This window comes from Clarias gariepinus, chromosome 23 (assembly GCF_024256425.1).
Source record: "Clarias gariepinus isolate MV-2021 ecotype Netherlands chromosome 23, CGAR_prim_01v2, whole genome shotgun sequence".
Lineage (NCBI taxonomy): Eukaryota > Metazoa > Chordata > Actinopteri > Siluriformes > Clariidae > Clarias > Clarias gariepinus.
Window position 1 is genome coordinate 21,185,566 of NC_071122.1, and position 23,010 is coordinate 21,208,575.

Below are 23,010 nucleotides of genomic sequence, written 5' to 3' on the forward strand. Positions count from 1 at the left end.
ACTAAGCTCAAAGCTCAGAGCTCAGGATTCATCATGACTACAGTATGGTTTGGGCTGCTGGTATGTTCATGTCTGTGTCTCCATGTCACAGCACAGCTGATCGGCCCGATCGGTATTCCAGGACATTTTTCTCATGATGATGAAGATGATGATTTTGATAAACAGACAGAGCAAGAGGTAAAATTTGTTTGTTTCTATTAAAAAATTATTTATCACTAAAATTAACTTTTAACACAAATGTGAATAGTTCTGTTAATACCCTTATATACATTTATTTCCTTTGTATTGTTTTTACTGAGCATTTATTTTCTTTTTAACCCAAAAAAAGTCATGTAGATGCAATGAGGAGCTCGGCCTTAAGGTGCTTAGTCCTTCCTAATAAAGCTGGTTGAGGAGATATCTTATATAGTTTGCAAAGTTTAATCAGAGATCCATTTAAAAATACAAAATGGATTTAATATTATGAGCAGTTTTGCAAATACGTATTGTATATACCATTTATATTATTTCCCCCCCCCCCCCCATTACAAATCAATGTGTAGAAAGAGTAACAACATCATAAATCATAGCAGCACTTAAAAGTTTTACTATTTATACATTTACTGTAGATAAACCCCATTAATTTTAATGACAGGTCAGTAAGACATAAGTACATAAAAACCATGACTTCATTAATAATAATTAATTAAAATACATGGCATAATTTAGGATTCCATTTATTTAATTATTGTGAATAATTCTTTAATTTGTAACCGAATTTAAAATAATTTTACTATTGCATATAGATGTAAGTTGTTCCAGTTCAGTACATGTACATAATTTGTAAACTAATTATACAACAAAACATATGTGTTCTGAGGCAAAACAAGATTTTAAACATTTTTTTCCATTAAAAAGGTGTTAATTTTAAGCATAATATATATATATTTTTTAAAAAAGCAAAATAAATATTGAAATGTTTTCTCTGTTTACTCTTACTCTTGTTTTGTCTATTAAAGGTCTTTGCTACAAAAATGTATGTTACAAAAAACAGCAAAATATGTGTTATAATGTTATAAAAGAATTTTGGAATAGAAAGTTTAGAATTAAACTTTACAAAGGTAAAGATTTTGAATAAAATTAAAGCATTCGGGATAGAGCACAGGGACCAGAGACTGGACCACCAACACTGGAACTGGAGCAGGGCAGGGGATGTTGTCCCTTTGGATTTAGGTGAAAGTTTAGTACCGGCACAACCCTACCAAATTCATATGGGGGCCAGGGGTAGCTTAGTGGTTAAGGCATTGGACTACGATTCAGAAGATCCCAGGTTCAAACCCCACAACCACCAAGTTGCCACTGTTGGGCCACCACACGCTCAGGTCGTGAAGCGTCTGGCTGATACAGGGCAGGGCGTGGTTGGGTGCATGGCTGACAAGAAACAACTCTAACTTAATAGGAAGGAAGCATTTCTGGGTTAGCAGGAAGCATCTCCAGCCTAACAGGACTGCTCATGGCTGACAGGATTCAGTTTATGACTGACATTGAAGGTCTCCCTGTTGACCTCCATCTGGATTTGAGCCAACTGGGTGGCAAGCACGGCTCCTTTCCACTGCATGCTGTGCTGGAAGAGTTCAGATCTCCATATGTCCAGCTGATGTGTGAGCCTGCACAATCTTTACATAGGTTGTAAAAAAAAAGGTTGGTATTCTGTTAAGAATTTATGGGTCACAGCAACTGTATAAAAACATTTTTTGTTGTTAATGAACTGAACATAAACATATAACAACAAAACTGGGAACACAGTAGGATTATCATCGAACCACCAAAATAAACATGGATAAAATATTGGTGAGACAACAGATGCAAGACCAAGAACAGTGCAAAAACCCTGGGCTTATATAACAAAACTAATTAAGATACTACACACAAACTCATGCAAAACAGAAGAGTTCAAGACGTCCCCAAGCAACAAACACAAAGAGTCCAACAGTGGTTTACAGAAGAGGCACAATAGAAATACCATTTAATTCCAGTGTCAGATACTTAGGAAGCCACACACACACACACACACACACACACACATACACACACATATATATATATATATATATATATATATATATATATATATATATATATATATAGAGAGAGAGAGAGAGAGAGAGAGAGAGAGAGAGAGATAGAAAGAGAGAGAAATAAAAAAAACTACAGCACCAAAATATTAATATATAAAATAAAACATCACTTCTGACATACAGTACATAAATAATTTATCCAACTAATCAAATATTAACAAGTGATTTGCTTTTTATTTACACAGAAGCCAAACCTAAGGATTCATGAGGTAAGAAATTGTCATCTGCTTTTGCATTTTTTTACCGGTTTTAGTGATAGAAGATGATCAATTAATATAATATAAAAGTGCCAAAACTCTTATATATTAATATTTAATATAGTATAAAATTGTGCCAAAACTCTCACCGAAACAAATAAAGGTAATGATGAACTTTTTCTACTGGGCATATTAGACTAATAATTGTTTAATACTGTATATCCAATTCAGTCATTCAACAATAAATTTTTATTATTATTTTTAGCTTTAGTTGTTTAATTAATATACTAATATGATCACACAAAATGTGGCTAACATTTATTTAATCTTAGATCGAGATGCAGAATGTGAAGATAGACTGCAAGGTGGCGTCTCGATTTGCCCACACGGTCATGACGTCCACGGCTCTGAACAAAGCCAACATCTCACAGGAAATCTCCTTCGAGGTGGAGTTACCCAAGACAGCCTTCATCTCCAACTTCAGCATGTCAGTCTCAGCCTAGTTTTACTGCCCATAAAATCTGCTCCTAATAAATGAATCTGAGTCATAACAAAACTGACTCATGAATCAACAGTAGAGCGCATTGTTTCAAATCCAGCTCTCACATATGGTCTATGTTTAAACATGTGTTTGAATATACAGTATGCAGATGTTTTAGATGCATAATTAATATTCTGCTCTTACTGTCTTATTTTTTTAGGGAGATTGATGAAAAGATTTATGTAGGAGAGGTTAAGGAGAAAGAGAAGGCCAAGAAGGAGTATGAGACAGCTGTGTCCTCTGGGCATACGGCCGGACTGGTCAAGTAAGTACAGCATTAAAATGAATATGAACTTTTAAAATTAAAGTGCATTTTTAAAATGCAATGATGTTTAACATGCAATGCTAACATGCATTTTTTTAACATGCAATGGGTATTATTAAAGGTTTGGAGTACGTTATTAGAGTTTATAAAAATGTGCACAGGATATTGTGTCCAATTTACAAAAAATATATACAACATTATTAAAATATAGTCTCAAGTTAAAACATGCTTATTATTTCAGATTAATGTAGTAAAATTATTATTATTATTATTTCAGATTAATGTAGTTTTATTATTTTTTTTTTCAGATTTCTCAGTAAATAAGTTTATAAATTGCCATCATGACTCAACAATTTATATATACACTATACTAGAAGACAAGAACTAGTGTGTGCTTTAACTTTCCATAACTTTAGAGAAAATATAATGAACAAATTAAACAATTATAGTGTTAACTTGGATTATTTTTTTCTTTTTCTTTAGAGCTTCAGGCAGAAAGATGGAGAAGTTTTCTGTCTCTGTGAACATTGCAGCCAACAGCAGTGTCACATTCACACTTACATATGAGGAGCTCCTCCAGCGTCGGCTTGGGAAATATGAGCTCATGATCCGAGTCAAACCCAAGCAGCTGGTCCAACACTTTGAGGTGGAGTACTTCCTGTTTTGTTATTTTTTTCTTTACTGGAATTCATTTTAGATTCATTACATTTACACGCTCACACCCACAGATTGTTGCTACTGTCTATGAGCCCCAGGGCATTACATTTCTGGATACCAATGTCACATTCATCACCAATGACCTGCTCCCTCTAGTGGAGAAAACAGTCACAGACAAAAAGGTGAGCCTAAAACCACACAGCTTATAAAAACTACCATCAAGCTTTTTTGAATTTTTTTTTTTTTGCAGTTAGCAAACTTATGTATATACTACAGGTGTATACATGATCTATATAATGTAACTAAATATTTTACATTGTAATTATATTTTTGTATGGTGAAACCCAAATTAAAATTATTACAATGCTAAAAATGTTGCATGGCATATAAGTGGGCCTGACTCGATAATCACAAACTACAAAGTATATTTAAATTCAATTCAATTCAATTTTATTTTATTTGTATAGCGCTTTTAAAAATTGTCATTGTCACGAAGCAGCTTCATACAATTAAAAGAATAATTTAAGTTTGTACGGAATGTGAATGTGTATGTATCAAAAAGGTCAGATAGCCCCAATGAGCAAGCCGAGGGCGATTTAAAGGTATTTATACTGTACATTATACCTTTAAAAGAACTCCCCACAGACACATACTGTGTGTTTCTGTGAATTATTAAGTGAATACTGTATTATTAAGAGTTCATTGACATAACTATCATAAACCGTATATACCCTGATCCTCTTTTCCAGGTTCATGTGTCCTTCTCTCCAACTTTGGACCAACAGAGGAAATGCCCAAGCTGTGATGGTACACTTATAGATGGGGATTTCATCATCACATATGATGTCAATCGTGAACAGGATTTGGGTGATATTCAGGTCCACCCTCAGAAGCACTTTTGGACAAAGAAAAAAATTTAGGATTACTCTGTTTAAAACTTATTTTATGTCTCTCTTTTGGTTTCAGATTGTGAACGGGTATTTTGTGCACTTCTTTGCTCCACCTGATTTGGAACAGTTGCCAAAGAACGTAGTGTTTGTAATAGATAAAAGTGGCTCCATGACTGGAAGAAAAATGACGCAGGTAAGTAAGATTGTTTGGATGCGAAACCAATAAGGAGACAGAATTATTAGCATGTTATTGATATAGAACTATAGACAGTTCTTCTTCTTCTTGTCTTTGTTGTTGCTGTTGTAGACTCGAGAGGCACTCTTGACCATTCTAGATGACCTTTATGAGGAAGACCACTTTGGACTGGTCATATTTGATAATGAGATTGAAACATGGAGACCGTCATTAACCAAAGCTACGAAAGAAAATATAAAAGAAGCAAAGAAATATGTCAGAAGTATAACAGCAAGGAGCAGTAAGTCTTTATCAAAGTAGTTTGATGAAAGTGCTGAAAGTATTATGCAACCCATGTTTTACATTTTAAAAAATAACTTGAAAGTTTTTCAGTTTTTTACACTTTTGATTATTTAAAGAAAGATTGGTTTATTATGTACAAAAGACCTATCAATACTTATTTTTATTAATAGTATACCTGTTTAAATTTTTTTTTAAGTGACCGATATCAATGGAGCTGTATTACATGCGGTTGATATGCTGACTAGCGCCAAAAGAAACAATGCCCTTCCAGACAACAGTCCTTCTATGATTATCTTACTGACTGATGGAGACCCAACTGCTGGTACGTCTGGTCCAAACGCCCAATAGTTACTAGTGCTACATGATCAATCATTTGTCATACTGATGCTGAAAATTGCTGTGGATTGAGTTTTAGCAAAAGCTGTTGTGTATCCATCCGAATCATACAGTATGTACATTGAAAAAAAGGCCTTTACCATGTGCCAACTAAGTAAAAGCAAAAAGCCTCATACTTCAATTTTGCCCACATACCACCACGATGACATGACGGCAATGGCGTCATCTGAATCACACTGATAGAACACAGCCACGACTCAACCTTGATAAGCCCATATCTTAAGTAAGATACTGACCAGGACATTGGTCTAAAATTAAAAGCCCTATATGATTTTTGGCATACAATACACTTATCATTGGCATCACTAAAGCCATATTTGGCCTGATTACTGAATGTTCCACAACACTGCCTAAATATTGCATCTTGTTGCATTCAGGGGAGACAGATCCATCTGTGATCCAAAAAAATGTCCATAAGGCTGCTGGCGGAAACATGAGCCTCTTCTGCTTAGGCTTTGGCTACGATGTACACTATGGTTTTCTTGACGTAATGGCCAAACAGAATGATGGTTTGGCCCGGAGAATTTATGAAGCCTCAGATGCTGTACTGCAGTTGCAGGTACATAGACTGAAAATTGATATTTGTTGTGTGTAAGTTATTCTGAAGATGTCAGTTCATTGAAAAAACATTGGCTTTGATTCATTTATGAATTGTGATTTCTTTCCAAAGGGATTTTATAAAGAGGTTGCAAGTCCGCTTCTCTTAGAAGTGAATATACATTATCCAGACAGCATCGATAATTCATTGACTACCAGCCAGTTCAAGCAATTCTTTGATGGCTCTGAGATTGTAGTCGCTGGCCGATTGAAGGACTCTCAAGCTGACAAGACCCTTGTTAAGATTTCAGCCCAAATGGTGAGCGATTGCAGAATGCGACTGAAAGAGAATGCATACATAGCTTTTGAAGGATGGTGGTCATGTAACATTTAAATAAAAGTCATATATGTAAATAATTTTTTTGTTTGTTTTTATTTAGCTAGAAAAGCCTTTTGTGGCCCAGGGGGAAGCTTATGCTGAAGAATGGGCTGTCTTGTTCCCTGAGCAAGAGTACATCTTTGGAGACTTCACTGAGCGTCTCTGGGCATATTTGACCATCCAACAACTCTTGAACAAACAGTAAGTATGACATTAAATATTTGGTATTATAGATCATTTGATTTAATTTTTTTTTGTGTCAGTAATCTAATAATCCAATCTAATTCTAACTATTGTACATTGCAGTTTTGCACAAAATTAGACGTGAATGATAACAATAGGAACTTTATGCTCCGATAGAGACAAGTGTACACCCAAAGAATGTGAGAATGTCACTGATGAAGCACTGGAACTATCGCTAAAGTACAACTTTGTCACCCCACTTACCTCCATGGTGGTAACTAAGCCGGAAACTAACGCAACCTCAGAAGACACGTTAATTGCTGACAAACTAACAGAAGGTATGAGTTAAATTGCATGCTACAGCAGAATACTTCTAAAAACAATTAAATTATGCTATGTACTGATAGAATGTGTTTCTGTACGTTTCCTTGTCAGACCAACGGTTGGATTTTGTTCAGTCAGGTAACAATTGACTTTCTTAAAATATAATTATGGTTAATTTGTTCAAGTTGTTGAGTCAATTTCCAAAAAGTACTACAAAATATTTTTACTTCTAGCCCCTATGCCTTTAGTATCCCTAGGCCAATTGAGCGTCCGAAGTGGTCTCCAAAGAGCATTTCTTAGCCGTGGGTTCAGTGGTCATGTAGGTGAGATAACATGATCATAAAAATTGAGATTTGATGTAATGACAATTAATATAAATCAAGTGTTGTATTTATCTCTTTATTTTTATTTTTTCTTATTTTATTTTTTAGGTATGGCAGGGCTGGTGGGTATGGCAGTTGACGGAGATCCACATTTCATCATAGAGTTGCCAGATCGGAATGATGCTCTATGCTTCAATACTGATGATAAACCAGGCACCATTTTCAACCTGGTGAAAGATCCAGTCTCAGGTAAATGTGTTCCCTATCAAGTATTCCCAAGGCTGCCAAAATAATGATTACTTCACATGCAATTTACTCACTGGTACATGTATAAATCCACAGGATTGGTGGTAAATGGGCAAACCATTGGAGACAAGAAAGTGGAGCCAGGGAGCAAGCAGCACACCTACTTTGGTCAGTTTGGGATTGTTCATGAGAAATTTGGTATTAGAGTAATGGTGACAACACAAAAGATCACAGTGTCTCAGCCCTGCAAGGAAGAACAACTTCACTGGTCACAAACATCTAATGTTAAGAGTTTGCAGTGAGTGAACATCCACAAATAAATGTTTTTCCATCCATGTGATACATTAGTTCAGACATTTACCTTAAACCTCACCTTTATTTTTCTGCAGCATGGACCTTCAGGTAACCAAAGACCACAGTCTTACCGTGACCCTGAAAGACTCTTTGAAGTTTATTATCATCCTGCACAAAGTATGGAAGATGCATCCTTACCACCAAGACTACCTGGGCTTTTACACCCTGGATAGCCACCATCTTTCAGAAGGAGTTCATGGTCTTCTTGGTAATTTTACCAAATATGTAATATTCTTGGATTATATATAAAAAAAAATAAGTGAGGCTTCTGTAACACTTAGCTAGTGGGGAAAACCTGAGATATGGTCAGCTTTTACTTTGAGCTTAAAAGCCACCAGACACCTACTAAAGGGAGTTGATGGGTGTAAAAACCTTGTCATTAGTTGTGGGAGTGACGGGATTTTATAGGAAGCTACTGTAGCGAGGAAGAATGTGGAGCTTCATGTTTTGCCTTTGTTCCAAACTTAAGTCATTTTATAATCACTAAATGGACCAGGTAATAAAAATGGCTATGAAGTTTGGAGAAGGTTTATTGACCTGTAGTCGATTTACACTTACACTGAAATATTTTAGTAACAACTCCCAAAATCTTAGTGATGAAAGGTTCAAATATCAATGCGATAGAAATTGAAGACATTAAAAAAAAAAACTTTCAGGGCTTTCTCTCCTTCTCTGGGTAAATTCGCTGGGGTTGTGATTGAAGTGTGTGGCACGGCTACAACCTATTGATGAAAGTGACATTAAGTGCCAAAGAAATTTATATTTAATTCATACACAGCTAAATGATTTAAAAACTCCCAATGTTTTTTTAGCTCTTTACGTTTAATTATTAGACTTTTATTTAAAAATTACCCTTTTCCTGCGAATCATATTTAAAGTATGTGTAAAACAAGAAAAACATAATAATGGTGAATATGAATAAAATATGAATAAAAATGGTAACTTATACATATTTAATGTTGCCTTCTAACAGGACAGTTTTTCCATGGTGTAAGATTTGAGGTTAGTGATGTCTTTCAAGGGAAAGATCCAGATAAACCAGATGCGCATATGTTTGTGAAGGGCCACAATCTTACTGTGACCAGGTAAATAAGAAATCTAAAAACACACACACACACACACACACACATATTCCATCATGTACTGTTTATCTTCTTTTATGAACAGGCAAAAATCCTTGAAATACACAGGTAAGGACTTGAGATGAATCAATATACTTGAGGCTAAATGGCTTGGTAATAATTGTGCGCTGTGCTACTTTAGGGGATGGCAGAGGGATTTCAGAAGGGATGTGAAGAAAGGAGAAAATGTGCCCTGTTGGTTTATTCATCATAACGGCACAGGGCTCATCGATGGAGTCCTCGGAGACTATACTGTCTCTGGCCTCTTTACAATGGTCTGAGAAGAAAAACATTTTCTTTTATACATTTCCCACCATTTTATTACTGAAAGCATGACAGTATTTTTTGGAATAGACAATGTACCTGTTGATGAACCGGTATAACAGGATTTTTTTTTTTTTTAACAAACACTGAAAGGACTTTGTTATTGACTTTGTACACACTTACTTCTGATTAAAGGTTTCCTAATAACTGTCTGAAATAAATTGGGTTTGTGTCTGCTTTATTCAGATAAATTTAGTCAAAATGGAGAAGCCAAAATAATGAAGCAAAATAGACATTAAATGATTTACAAAATAAGTTTTCAATTGCATTATTTTTATACGAATAATTATTTACAATAAAATGTTACTCACACATAGAAAAAATCTAATCTTTGCATAATACTGCATGCAACTAAGTACTACTAATAGTATTAATAATTACCTTAAATCCATAAGACATTACATAACACAAATCTGTGTGCCAAACTAAACATAAAACAGAATTTAGCTATTGGGCAAGAATGGATTTTGACCTGCTAGGGCTCTGATTCAATTTAGGATTCCTGTGCGAAACTGAACATTCAGGCTTGATCACTGGACGCATCATGACTCCAGTGTGGACTCTGCTGCTGATCTGCATCTCTGTTTACTTATGTATACCACTGGGGTCTTATGGAGCGTTAGTAGTCTCAAGGGGCAATGAGCAACAGGTATGAAAGTCTTTTAGTGTTAAAAAGATCTAGTAAAATTGGTGTTGAGTAAAAGCTATTGATGTATGTCATTAGTACTGTATATACAGTTGGGGTTTAACAATCTGAGATTACACTGAAAGTGTTGAAATTGTGAAGGAAATTATAAAGTCGAGATGGTGCAGAATTTCGAGATAGCAATTCCATTATACTTGTGAGGTTTGTGTCAGCTTGAGTGTAAACCTTCATTAAAGCCAAACTGGGACATACCAAATAAACCTCCCAAATTCTGAAACTCATGTAAATAGTTTTAACATTCAATATTTTGTTTTAGTAAGTTATTGCTGATAGTATCATTGGAAAGAAAACCTTTTAAAAAACTTGAAAAAGAGCAGCAAAATAAAGCACTGTCCCTTGATAACTCTTCCTTCCTCTGCAGGAAAGTGACAGCAGTGCCAGCAAATTCATAAAGGTATGTTTTGTTTCAGTTTGTTTGTTGTTTTTTTGTCTCACAGAAATTGTAAAGAATCAAAAAATCGTAAAAAGTAGATTATATAGGCACAATTTCTTGCAAATTTGATGCTTGCAAAATAGTATATGGCTACAACCAAGAGCGTAACTTTGGGTTGAACATCAAAATCTTCACCCATGTACAGTATGGTGTGTCGGAGGACATGCTCAATCCTCCTTCTAACACCAGGAGATTTTTTTTCTACTTTTTTATTTTGTTACAAATTGGCTGATTCACATACATTTTAAAAGGAAGAGATATACCAAAACAACATGCTCTACATATCCACCCTAGTAGGCAGGATTTATTCTTTGCTTTACAATAACAAAGAAAGTTAAGAAAGTCCACCACTTTATCATGTTTTATAACAGTTAATATTTTTAATTCATCACTATGATATGATATTTGGTGGGTTATACTGGCCATTTTTGATTATTAGGGGTTTAATTCACTACCCACTGCCCCAACCCCAAATCTCTGACCCAAACTGGAATTAAAGAAAATAGTAACATTAAATAACTATTGTTTAAATTACTTTTTTTAATTATATTCAATATGTTAAATGCTATACAGTATGTTTAATGTGTATTATATTAATTTTGTCTCTTTCCAATTTCCTTCTAACAGAAACAGAGTGTCAACCCTTCTCAAGTAAGAAAAAGAACCAATTTATCAATACACAAGAAATAGTTTTCCTGATTACTCAGCCACAAAGATATGCAATTCCACATCTATCTATTTTAATGCACATTTTTCTTCTTTTTACTCAACCTAATATTATAATTAATTGAATGTACACTTTTTTAAATTTGCTTTCTTATTCTCTTTCTCTCTCTGTCTCTCTCTCTCAGATAGAGTTTCAGAATGTGAAAATAAACTGCAAGGTGGCGTCTCGATTTGCCCACACGGTCATGATGTCCACGGCTCTGAACAAGGCCAACGTCTCACAGGAAGTCTCTTTCGAGGTGGAGTTACCCAAGACGGCCTTTATCTCCAACTTCAGCATGTCAGTAGTGGACTACTGCACAGAATGCTATTAATCCTTTTTTATTGAATAATTTGTATTATGGTTATTCTTTATTATGCCACCATTTTCCTCCAAGACCTTTCAAATCAGTTATCATTAAAATATTTATGTTTTAGGGAGATTGATGGAAAGGTATATGTAGGAGAGGTTAAAGAGAAGGAAAAGGCCAAGAAGCAGTATGAGGCGGCTGTTTCATCTGGACAGACAGCTGGCCTGGTCAAGTGAGTAACAGAATTGATTATTCCTACTGGAATATTGACATACACACAATAATTAACATAAACTTAATAATCATAATCAGGGTCACGGTGGTTCTAGAGCCAAAACCAAATTGAATCTGGAGTAGCAAATGTTTTTTCGGAGATGGGACCAAAACATAACATCCAGAATAAACTTGTTTTTAAAAAGGAATTGCGTGAACATAACTGTAAATGCATTCAAAATGCGCAAAGATCCAATGTGTCTTTTGGACAAGTGTAGCAAGAGAAGAATATCACCAATAGAGAAGAAAAACAGAAGAAGACAGGAATGAGTACTGAGCCTTATGAGACACCTATGAAATTTCTGCAAAAAGTAAATGTGAATGTGAAATGGATGGTATCTGATTAATTATATTGCACTCTGTCTTATTAAGAGCTTCAGGTAGAAAGATGGAGAAGTTTTCTGTCTCTGTAAACATTGCAGCCAACAGCAAGGTCACATTTACACTTACGTATGAGGAACTTCTTCAGCGTCGGCTTGGGAAATATGAGCTCATGATCCGGGTCAAACCCCAACAGCTGGTTCAACACTTTGAGGTGCAGTTAATTACTAGCGATATGTTCTTTTATAAGCCTTCCTCACTCTCATAAACATAATGTATTATATACATGTTCTAAAATTCATCCATAGATTGTTGCTGATGTCTATGAGCCTCAGGGCATTGAGTTTCTGGATGCCTATGGTACGTTCATTACCAATGAGCTACTTCCCCTGGTGGAGAAAACAGTCAGTGACAAAAAGGTGATTTCAGAAGTATTTATTTAACCTTATATATTTTTTTAAGTTTCTTACACTGACCAGAAAATAAACCAAACAAAAGCTAACATGGGTAATATGGCAAAGCTTAAAATATTGCTAAAAATATTATCAGTCATTCATCAACATTCTTTTAGTGCCAAGGTTCAAGACAAATTTTATCTTGCATTCCCTCTGACAGGGTTGTAGAGCTATGTGTTGAATAAGGCCATGCTTTCCTTGTTAGGAAGCACACTTGTCTCTTGACCTAGAAAAAAGCTGTCTGCATTAACTTTAACAATGATTGATGTCTATTTCTGTGAGCAATAAAGGATTTTGGTATTATGGTAAGGGACATTTAGGGAATGTTCAAAAGACGATTTTTTGTTTGCTGAGCTGATCACATGATTTTCTTTTTGCAGGCGCATGTGTCGTTCTCTCCAACTCTTGATCAGCAAAGGAAATGCTCAGACTGTGAGGGTACTCTAATAGATGGAGATTTCCTCATCAACTATGAGGTCAAGCGTGCACAGGACCTTGGTGATATTCAGGTTTGGGTTTTATAAGCAGTAACATTTCTGAGTTTGTGAAAGTCAGCATTTGTCTAATAATGATTATCAAAGTAATATCACTCCTCCATTCTGTTTCAGATAGTGAATGGGTATTTTGTACACTTCTTTGCCCCAGCTAATTTGCCACGATTGCCCAAGAATGTTGTGTTTGTGATAGACAAGAGTGGCTCCATGACTGGGAAAAAAATGCAACAGGTGAAGTAAGAGAAAACATAGCAACGCTGATTGAGAAGAAACAACATTAACTGGCTTTTTCACATTTGACAGACTCGAGACGCGATGCAGACCATCCTAAGTGAACTGCATGAGGAAGATCACTTTGCCCTGGTAATCTTTGCAGGTGATGTCGAAACATGGAAACCAACCTTAACCAGAGCCACAGAAGAAAATGTCGACGAAGCAAAAACTTTTACTAAAAACATACACGTAGATGGCTGTAAGTATCAGCATGGCATCTTCTGATCTATGGGATTTGTTTTCTTTATTTGAAACTTGTTAAAAGTGGATGGAACAAGCAAGTGTTATACTTTTACTCCCAGAATACAAATTTACTTGTGTCCTGTCATTGTTTACATCACAATCAGAACAATCTTTGAATCAAGGGTGAATTAAAATATTTAGCAGTTGAATTTGATGGATTAACATACATTGATTTCTTATTTGTTTAGGGACAAATATTAATGATGCTGTTTTGCGTGCTGCGGACCTGCTGAAAACAGCCAGGGCAAACAAAGTTGTTCCAGAAAACAGTGCATCCATGATCATCCTACTGACTGATGGAGACCCAAATAAAGGTATGTCTCAGCTGGTAGTGATAGTCTTTGTGATGGTGCTTGTCAAAATGGTAAAGTTACAAAAAAAAGAAAGCATGAGAGAAAAAGAGTGAGAGGAAACTAACACTAATTAAATGGTTTTAGCATTTAGTATTTGTGATTGGATTGTTTCTGCAAGTTGTTTCAGAACTCAACCACAAAGAAAGGGTCTTTTAAACTTATTTTAAAATACAGTGAAACATCTATTTTTTTAGGTGAAACACGCTTAGAAAAGATACAAGAAAATGTCAAAAATGCTATCGGTGGAGAGGCGACCCTCTTTTGCCTGGGCTTTGGCTTTGATGTAAAATACAGTTTCCTGGATGTTATGGCGAAGGAGAATAACGGTCTGGCTCGGAGAATCTATGAGGCATCGGATGCTGTGCTTCAGCTACAGGTGTGGACCAGAACTGTTAAACATTAATTTATGTTACATCCTTTCACTCACTCATCTTTCCTGAAAATTGTAACAATTCAAATTTAATAAGAATTTAATAAGATGGCACAGGTCCAAATTTCATGTTTGTGTTATGATTCAGATCCCTATATATCCAGTCACTGTAAGTCTATAAAACATAAGAAATTAAAAATTTCCCATAACGCTTAAAAACATTTTTAATCAATTTTTTGTAACTACATTAAACATGTGGACAGTTTGAACTTTGATGTCCAAATGTCCTTGTACTTGTATGAAATACACAAAACAATCTTTAATTAATCTTTAGTGCATCTTTATTTGCACACTGCTGGGCTGAACATAAATGTAAAAAGACTCTGGATGTTCTGTTACACCAGGCTCTTAATTCAAATATTTCACATGCCCCCACCTTGGACTGCTACGGATATGTTTGCTATAATAACCCATGTTCCCTTTCAAAGGCTACACTTGATGCTGCATGAAAACGCTATGGGAAACATCTTGTCATGTTGCCGGTTGTGAAGCATGTGTGTATCAAACGCGCCAAATTTTGGCTTATATAACCTCGGTCGGGTGACGTCATCTGATGAGACGCACCTGCAGGTTATAAATAGGAGTGAACCGGAAACATTCCTCAAATCTTTTGTCTTCACTGACCTTGTTGTGTATGTGTGTGTGTGTTTAAACCAGCAAAATAAGAAAGTGTTTAACTCACCGATATGGCAGAGTTTTAATTGAGACATCCCTTCGTGTCTGATAAATACATATCGGAGGGCGATCTCTACACTTTACTGCTTCGAATAAAGTGCTCGCGCGCTTCCTTGAGAAGCACCGGGCGCGGCGCATTTCTGGGGCTTAAAACACGTGTATCCAGCAGAGCTGTGAGAGACGGATTTAAAACTCCTATCTCTCACTTCCTCGTTGGATCGGGAAATCCCTCTGTCCGCTCGCAAGCGCTTCTTGTGAATGGGCAAGGATAAACATTCTCTCTCGCTCCGCGGAGATAGAAATAGCACACAAGCGCTTAAAAAAAAAAAAAAACATTAGACGGCAGGTTCTGACGGGTGGCCGGGGGGCGGAGCCTCAACAACGCTCTCTCCCTTTTTCTTAGCAATCTCCATATGAGTTAACCCTTTCATGGAGTAAGCTGTATTTATCCTGTGTTTTCCTGCCATCTACTTTATTTATTTGTTTAAATATAGTTGAGGTGGAAGCGCAGGGTTATATGATGACGCCCAGATAGAAGAGACGCTTTCAGGCTATCTCTCTCCTAAAACATCATCCTCCCTGAAAAGCTAATACTTCCTTTCAAGCTGTGTAGACTTTTATCTTCCCTGAAGGGAAAATCCTTTCAGGCAGCAGGTCTGGTTGGTGCTCCATTGCACACCATGACGGTTTTGCAGGTCTACCAGGCTGACCTGCTGAGAGAATTGAGTACTGGCGGGTCTCTTCAAGATAGGGCGTTCTGGAATTACGTTGGGCCACAGACTTATGGCTTGAATCTCAGCGGCATCAAGCATAGCATCGCGCATTTTTCCTTGATGCCCCTATTTCGCCTTCCGGCCTGTTTGGCGATGTCGTTAACCCCTTTAAGTTATATGAACAAGCCTTCGGAAATTCCTTTCCCGCCGTGCTCAAGAGTCGGGACTGTCAGCCACCCAGTCTCGACTCAAGGAGAGTGTTTTTGAGCCGGGCACCTCCTCGTAAAGATTGGAGTGCGTCGTGCCTGCGCTTCGCAATCCGCCTCAAAAAAGCTCAGACAGGACCATGGGGGCACTGTAGAGAGAAACTACAAGATGCAGTTCTCACATCACCCTCCATGTTTCAACAGCGTGGTCTCCACTTCCGTGAAACCGGAAAGTGCGCATCTGCTGACAGAAGTTGCTGGGGAATGGGGCCATGGAACATGTTCCCCTACCAGACAGTGAGTCAGGCTACTACAGTCGGTATTTCTTGGTTCTTGAGGAACGGGGGCTACGTACAATTTTTAGATTTTTAGCTGTTCCGCTATCTAAAATAAATAAATAAATACAGCTTCAAAATGTTGACTGTCAAAGTGATTGCTCTCAAATCCTACCAAGCGATTGATTTGGGACAATCGATTGAAGGACGCTTACTTCATATAGAAATATTGCCACAACACAGGAGGCTCCTAAGGTCGCTTTCAGGGGCGAAGCTTACCAGTATCGGGTGCTTCCATTTGGTCTAGCTCTCTCACCCGCACATATATAAAATGCATGGATGTATTTCTGGCGCTTACGACTCCAGGGCATCCGTATTTGAATTACATAGACGACTAGCTGGCCCAGTCTCAGTAGCTAGCGCTTTGACATCAGCATGTTATCCTAGCTCATCTCTGTTTCTTAGGATTGAGACCCAACGCCACGAAAAGCGTGCTCTTTCCTGTTCAGAGGACAACATATTGGTTGTCACATGGGATTCGATCATAAGCGTGCACAGCTGTCTTTCACTCGTGTCGAATCCATTCTCAACACCCTCAAGGAAATCAAGCTAGACCGGAAAGTGACCATCACTTTCATAGATCTTAGCTCTTATGGACCCAAAATAGTCAGTCAATCTGGGAGAGATTTCAGGTAGAAGAGGTGGACCTCTTTGCCTCGCAAGATCAGCAAATGTCCCCTTTACTACTCTCTGACTCCTCCAGCTACCCCGGGTCTGGACGCCGTGGCCCGTACATGGCCCTGGTTACGCCTTTATGCGCTTTTCCTGATAGCTCTGCTCCCGGGAGTCTTGGCGAGGGTCTATCAACAGTGTTTGCGCCTCTTATTGATAGCGCCCTGTTGGCTGACCAGAGTGTGGTTCTCGGATCTAGTATCCCTCTTCAACGATCACCATGGGTGATTCCAATGAGGTGGGATCTTCTGTCTCAGGCGCAGGGGATGACATTTCATCCCCGGCCCGAGTTTTGGAACCTTCAACTTAATTAAGACTATTCTAAGTGCTAGGGCTCCCTCCCCTAGAAGAGCTTATGCCCTCAAATGGAATGTATTTGAAAGTTGGTGCATGACGAAGCAGGTAGACCCAGTCCACTGCCGAAATGTTTCAGTGCTAAAGTCTCTGCAGGAAAAATTGTCCTCGGCTTGTGCCCTAGTACCCTCAGGACGTACGTAACTGCTATTTCAGCCTGCCACGTCCTGATTGGTGGGGTTACTGTGACACGGTCCCTTTTGTGGGTTTTATCTATCGTGCTCGAAGAGCCAATTGACACCCCTTTTTTTTTTTTGAACCACTAGTCAGCACCTCAGGTTTCTGACCTTTAAGATGGTTTTTCTAATGGCCGTTACCTCTCTGAGAGGATTGGAGATCTGTCAGTCTCCCCATCCTGCCTAGACTTTGGGGGGCGGCCGCCACTACACTGTGTGAGAGATGCTATTGCTCTCTCCTATGAGGCGCGTGGGCTAAACTTCCCTCTAGGAACCAGGGCTCATTTAACCAGGGAGATCGTCTTATCTACTGCACTAGCAGGAGGTATTCCCCTGCAGCAAGTGTGTGACGCGGCGGCGTGGTCCTTTCCACACACATTTGTTAGGTTTTATAATCTGGATGTTCATGCCATGCCGGGCTCACAGATGCTCGAGTCAGCTTCCCAGATATAGTTCTGAGACCTTCTCGGCCTTGTGCGCACACGCTACACAATCTTGGGGTCCAGACACTTGCAGTGCGGCGTTGGTATTCTCGTTCCCATAGCGTTTTCACGCAGCATCGAGTGTAGCCTTTGAAAGGGAACGTCTCGGGTTACTTTGCTGTAACCCTGTTCCCTGAAAAGGCGGGAACGAGATGCTGCGTCTCAATGCCGCACTGCCTACGTGACCGGACGTCCGTTCAGACAAATCAATCTGAGGAATGTTTCCGGTTCACTCCTATTTATAACCTGCAGGTGCGTCTCATCAGATGACGTCACCGTACACACACGTACACACATGTTTCACAACCGGCAACATGACAAGATGTTTCCCATAGCGTTTTCACGCAGCATCTCGTTCCTGCCTTTTCAGGGAACAGGGTTACAGCAAAGTAACCCGAGATGTTTTGTCCCGTAAAATGCCCACAGGAAGAATTAATACATATTGATCTGTTTATTCATATAAGCAGGTTCAGATCTCCAGGAAAAAGGCGCTAGTTTACAGGAATATTAATTATTTTAATTTTTCAGAAAACCATCTGAGGCATCATAGAACTATCTCAAGGTCCACCATTTTGTGATGATTGATATAATAAATTATGTAAAATATTTAATGTTTTTGAATGATATCTTTTATTTGACAGGGATTTTACAATGAGGTTGCAAACGTTCTCCTGTCAGATGTACACTTCCAATATCCAGACAGCAAGGTAAACTCTGTGACTGGCAGCAAATTTAAGCAGCTCTTTAACGGCTCTGAGATTGTCGTGTCGGGTCGAATGAATGACATCGAGATGAACGACTTCCCAGTCGAAGTGTCTGCTCAGTCGGTGAGAGACGTTAAATTACTTTACTTGACAATTTTTGTAGAGAAAATAAAAGTCAGTGATTTATGTGGGAAGTATTGCTTTTATGTGACCTTTGCTTTTTGTGTTGTTGTTGTTGTTTTTTTCAGTTAAATACCGAGTTTTTGCTAAAAGGCCAGGCCAGTACTAGGGACTGGAATATCATCTTCCCTGATCAAGAATACATCTTTGGGGATTTCACTGAGCGTCTCTGGGCTTATCTCACCATCCAGAATCTTTTGAACAAGAAGTTAGTGAGCCACTAACTTTTTTTTTTTTTTTTTTTTAGTTTTTTTCTAATCCAGGGATTGTCTAGATGTATTTATTATGTTAATGAATCAAGGCCTTTAGCACTATTAACATCCCCCTTATTTCTCCAATGAAAGCAATACAAAACGCTATAACAATTATATTTATTATAATGCATATTGTGTTGTAGTCTAACAAACAAGAATCCCAACCCAATACTAATAGAAAGCATTTCATTACAGAGACAAGGGTTCAGCTGAGGAGAAGCAGAATGCTACAGCAGAAGCATTGGAGCTCTCTCTGAAATACAACTTTGTCACGCCGCTCACCTCCATGGTGGTGACCAAGCCTGAAACTGAAGAAAAGCCAGAGAATACACTAATTGCTGACAAGCTGACAGAAGGTATGATGCAAATACAAGTTTATGTATATATATTTTTTGTCTTTGTCTCTGGTCACTGTACACACTGAACTTTGAAGACGTTGAGCCATAACAGCAGAAGAACAATTCCATTCCTATTAAATGGATTTGAGTCTGCAGTTGGTTCAGGCCCACCAAAAACCAGATACTAAATTGTATTTATGATGGGATTCATTGATCAGGAGCATGCCATAAACGGCAGCCTCAATTATCTTCAGCTGGCTCGGCCATGACTAGTGCATGAGCAGTACATGTTTGATTTGATAATGAACTGCACTTTTTTTAACATGTCACATGTGTTGCTTTACAGATGAGCGTAAGGAAGTTAAAGCAAGTAAGGACTTCAGAATATTAACTATTTCTTACTCATAATGTGATTTTCATTCATAATTGAAAGAAGGAAGCATCTGATTTCATTAATACCTTCATCTAATTTAGGTCCTGGTTTTTCATCTTACGCTTCATCATCCAGATCAGCACCTGTAAATTCGGGTAAATATTTCATTTATTACTTGTAAACAATAACCTAGCATCCAAGCCTATGCGAACAAAATATTTATATATTTAGAGAGAACCTAAATTTATATATTTACAGTAGAGAGAAAAGGTGGACATTCCACAATGTTACAGTAACATTGTAAATAAAAAATAAATAAATTATTTAAATCTTCCAACTGTTAATTATTTTTCTGAAACAGCAACAATTCAAATTTAATAAGAATTTAATAAGGTGGCACTGGTCCAAATTTTATGTTTGTGTTATGATTCAGATCCCTATATATTCAGTCACTGTAAGTCTATAAAACATAAGAAATACAAAAATTCCCATACTACTTAAACATTTTTAATCAATTTTTCAGATTTTCATTCATAATTGAAAATAGGAAGCATCTGATTTCATTAAAACCTTCATCTAATTTTAGGTTCTGTTTCTTCAGGTACTTATACTTCAACATCCAGATCATCACCTGTAAATTGGGGTAAATATTTCATTTATTACTTGTAAACAATAACCTTGCATCCAAGCCTATGGGAACCAAATATTTATATAAAAAAATGTTTTATAACAGTTGATTCAGATCCACACTTCATCATTGAGTTCCCAGACCAAAAGGATGCAATCTGCTTTAACATTAATGACAAACCCGGCACTATCTTCAACCTAGTCAAAGATCCACTAACAGGTAACTGGAAATGGGATTTTCCCAGATTCTCTAAAATTATTTCCAACATTTTCTAAAATGACCTTTTTTTAAGGTATCATTGTAAATGGTCAAACCATTCGGGATAAGAAGATAGACCCTAAGAATATGATGAACACCTACTTTGGGCGCTTTGGAATCATTCATGCTAAGCTTGGCATCAGACTGATGGTGACTACACAGGACATCTTGGTGTCTGAAAGGGGCAAACAGGCAAAATTCTACTGGTCTGACAATACCACTGTGAAAGGACCCAAGTGAGTAAAACAAGCACATACATGGGAGCAATGTGACTGAAAAACATGCTAGCATCTTTTCATTTTTTACTTAAAAAGGTCATAATCATAATTTCAACATTCAACATACAAAAAGCTTCCTTGAAAAGTCTAATCCTGCTAAATATGATATTTAAAGCATAGTGTGTAGAACCATAAATACATTTAATATACACTCACCTAAAGGATTATTAGGAACACCTGTTCAATTTTTCATTAATGCAATTATCTAATCAACCAATCACATGGCAGTTGCTTCAATGCATTTTGGGGTGTGGTCCTGGTCAAGACAATCTCCTGAACTCCAAACTGAATGTCAGAATGGGAAAGAAAGGTGATTTAAGCAATTTTGAGCGTGGCATGGTTGTTGGTGCCAGACGGGCCGGTTTGAGTATTTCACAATCTGCTCAGTTACTGGGATTTTCACGCACAACCATTTCTAGGGTTTACAAAGAATGGTGTGAAAAAGGAAAAACATCCAGTATGCGGCAGTCCTGTGGGCAAAAAAGCCTTGTTGGTGCTAGAGGTCAGAGGAGAATAGGCCGACTGATTCAAGCTGATAGAAGAGCAGCTTTGACTGAAATAACCACTCGTTACAACCGAGGTATGCAGCAAAGCATCTGTGAAGCCACAACCTTGAGGCGGATGGGCTACAACAGCAGAAGACCCCACCGGGTACCACTCATCTCCACTACAAATAGGAAAAAGAGGCTACAATTTGCACGAGCTCACCAAAATTGGACAGTTGAAGACTGGAAAAATGTTCTGATGAGTCTCGATTTCTGTTGAGACATTTAAATGGTAGAGTCAGAATTTGGTGTAAACAGAATGAGAACATGGATCCATCATGCCTTGTTACCACTGTGCAAACTGGTGGTGATGGTGTTATGGTGTGGGGGATGTTTTCTTGGCACACTTTAGGCCCCTTGGTGCCAATTGGGCATTGTTTAAATGCCACAGGCTACCATGTCCATCCCTTTATGACCACCATGTACCCATCCTCTGATGGCTACTTCCAGCAGGATAATGCACCATGTCACAAAGCTTGAATCATTTCAAATTGATTTCTTGAACATGACAATGAGTTCACTGTACTAAAATGGCCCCCACAGTCACCAGATCTCAACCCAATAGAGCATCTTTGGGATGTGGTGGAACGGGAGCTTCGTGATCTGGATGTGCATCCCACAAATCTCCATCAACTGCAAGATGCTATCCTATCAATATGGGCCAACATTTCTAAAGAATGCTTTCAGCATCTTTTTGAATCAATGCCACGTAGAATTAAGGCAGTTCTGAAGGCGAAAGGGGGTCAAACACCGTATTAGTATGGTGTTCCTTATAATCCTTTAGGTGAGTGTATGTTAGTTAGGATTAGTTAGGATACACAATAACAGTGTATTGTCAACATTACTGTGCAATCTCCTGGATTAACTATTATAGCCAGGAGGTAAAAATATCTGTAATTCATTTCTCCTTTCCTCAGCATGGACCTGCATATAACCAAAGACCGCAGTCTTACAGTGACCTTAAGGAACTCAATGAAATTTGTTATTGTTCTACACAAAGTGTGGAAAAAACACCCATACCACCAGGATTATTTGGGCTTTTACACCCTGGACAGCCACCTGTTTTCACAAAGAGTCCATGGTCTACTTGGTAACTTCTTTTTACATTTTCACCTTATATAGCATACACACATTTAATGAAGAGAAATGTAAGTGTTTTATTTGGTAGTAGTACCTGTTTTGAATTGCCACACTCTGTTATCGTTGGTTTCTTTTTTATTCTTTTATCCCTACAAAGGACAAGTAATAGAGGCATCTTATCTGTTTGTTAAAAATACATAAATAAGATAATCTGGTTATTCAGTACATTCAGGTCATCAGCTGACTTTATTTTAGTGCGACATAACATTTCTAAACCTGAACCTGAGCAACTGAAGTAACCCCAGATTATAACACAGCCCTTGTACAGTGAGCACATATGCATGATGGGTGGATTGCTCCATGCGCTTCCCTTCTTACCCTGACACGCCCAGCACTCTGGAACAGGGGCAATCTCGACTCATCAGACCAC

The 23,010-nt window shown here is 37.7% G+C and overlaps 2 protein-coding genes across 2 annotated transcripts in view; both read left to right on the forward strand.

Annotated features, from left to right (window-relative positions):
• Window positions 1–23,010, forward strand: part of LOC128510940 (uncharacterized) — a 24,187-nt gene continuing 1,177 nt past the window's right edge. Inside the window, exons 1-41 of the mRNA XM_053483480.1 lie at window positions 1–177; window positions 2,303–2,326; window positions 2,647–2,801; window positions 3,016–3,120; window positions 3,604–3,766; window positions 3,849–3,959; window positions 4,527–4,655; window positions 4,744–4,860; window positions 4,975–5,143; window positions 5,342–5,467; window positions 5,919–6,100; window positions 6,212–6,397; window positions 6,519–6,658; window positions 6,818–6,978; window positions 7,076–7,102; window positions 7,198–7,287; window positions 7,396–7,536; window positions 7,630–7,831; window positions 7,923–8,095; window positions 8,861–8,972; window positions 9,151–9,283; window positions 10,400–10,432; window positions 11,099–11,122; window positions 11,311–11,477; window positions 11,615–11,719; window positions 12,133–12,295; window positions 12,390–12,500; window positions 12,917–13,045; window positions 13,145–13,261; window positions 13,334–13,502; window positions 13,735–13,860; window positions 14,094–14,275; window positions 18,584–18,769; window positions 18,895–19,034; window positions 19,276–19,436; window positions 19,765–19,788; window positions 19,893–19,946; window positions 20,393–20,434; window positions 20,525–20,638; window positions 20,712–20,913; window positions 22,418–22,590. Of these exons, the coding sequence (XP_053339455.1) occupies window positions 34–177; window positions 2,303–2,326; window positions 2,647–2,801; window positions 3,016–3,120; window positions 3,604–3,766; window positions 3,849–3,959; window positions 4,527–4,655; window positions 4,744–4,860; window positions 4,975–5,143; window positions 5,342–5,467; window positions 5,919–6,100; window positions 6,212–6,397; window positions 6,519–6,658; window positions 6,818–6,978; window positions 7,076–7,102; window positions 7,198–7,287; window positions 7,396–7,536; window positions 7,630–7,831; window positions 7,923–8,095; window positions 8,861–8,972; window positions 9,151–9,283; window positions 10,400–10,432; window positions 11,099–11,122; window positions 11,311–11,477; window positions 11,615–11,719; window positions 12,133–12,295; window positions 12,390–12,500; window positions 12,917–13,045; window positions 13,145–13,261; window positions 13,334–13,502; window positions 13,735–13,860; window positions 14,094–14,275; window positions 18,584–18,769; window positions 18,895–19,034; window positions 19,276–19,436; window positions 19,765–19,788; window positions 19,893–19,946; window positions 20,393–20,434; window positions 20,525–20,638; window positions 20,712–20,913; window positions 22,418–22,590 (5,212 nt within the window). The 5' untranslated portion in view covers window positions 1–33. The remainder of the gene's footprint in view (window positions 178–2,302; window positions 2,327–2,646; window positions 2,802–3,015; window positions 3,121–3,603; window positions 3,767–3,848; window positions 3,960–4,526; window positions 4,656–4,743; window positions 4,861–4,974; window positions 5,144–5,341; window positions 5,468–5,918; window positions 6,101–6,211; window positions 6,398–6,518; window positions 6,659–6,817; window positions 6,979–7,075; window positions 7,103–7,197; window positions 7,288–7,395; window positions 7,537–7,629; window positions 7,832–7,922; window positions 8,096–8,860; window positions 8,973–9,150; window positions 9,284–10,399; window positions 10,433–11,098; window positions 11,123–11,310; window positions 11,478–11,614; window positions 11,720–12,132; window positions 12,296–12,389; window positions 12,501–12,916; window positions 13,046–13,144; window positions 13,262–13,333; window positions 13,503–13,734; window positions 13,861–14,093; window positions 14,276–18,583; window positions 18,770–18,894; window positions 19,035–19,275; window positions 19,437–19,764; window positions 19,789–19,892; window positions 19,947–20,392; window positions 20,435–20,524; window positions 20,639–20,711; window positions 20,914–22,417; window positions 22,591–23,010) is intronic.
• Window positions 11,096–23,010, forward strand: part of LOC128511054 (inter-alpha-trypsin inhibitor heavy chain H3-like) — a 25,635-nt gene continuing 13,720 nt past the window's right edge. Inside the window, exon 1 of the mRNA XM_053483678.1 lies at window positions 11,096–11,122. The gene's annotated coding sequence lies outside the window, so the exon portion shown is untranslated. The remainder of the gene's footprint in view (window positions 11,123–23,010) is intronic.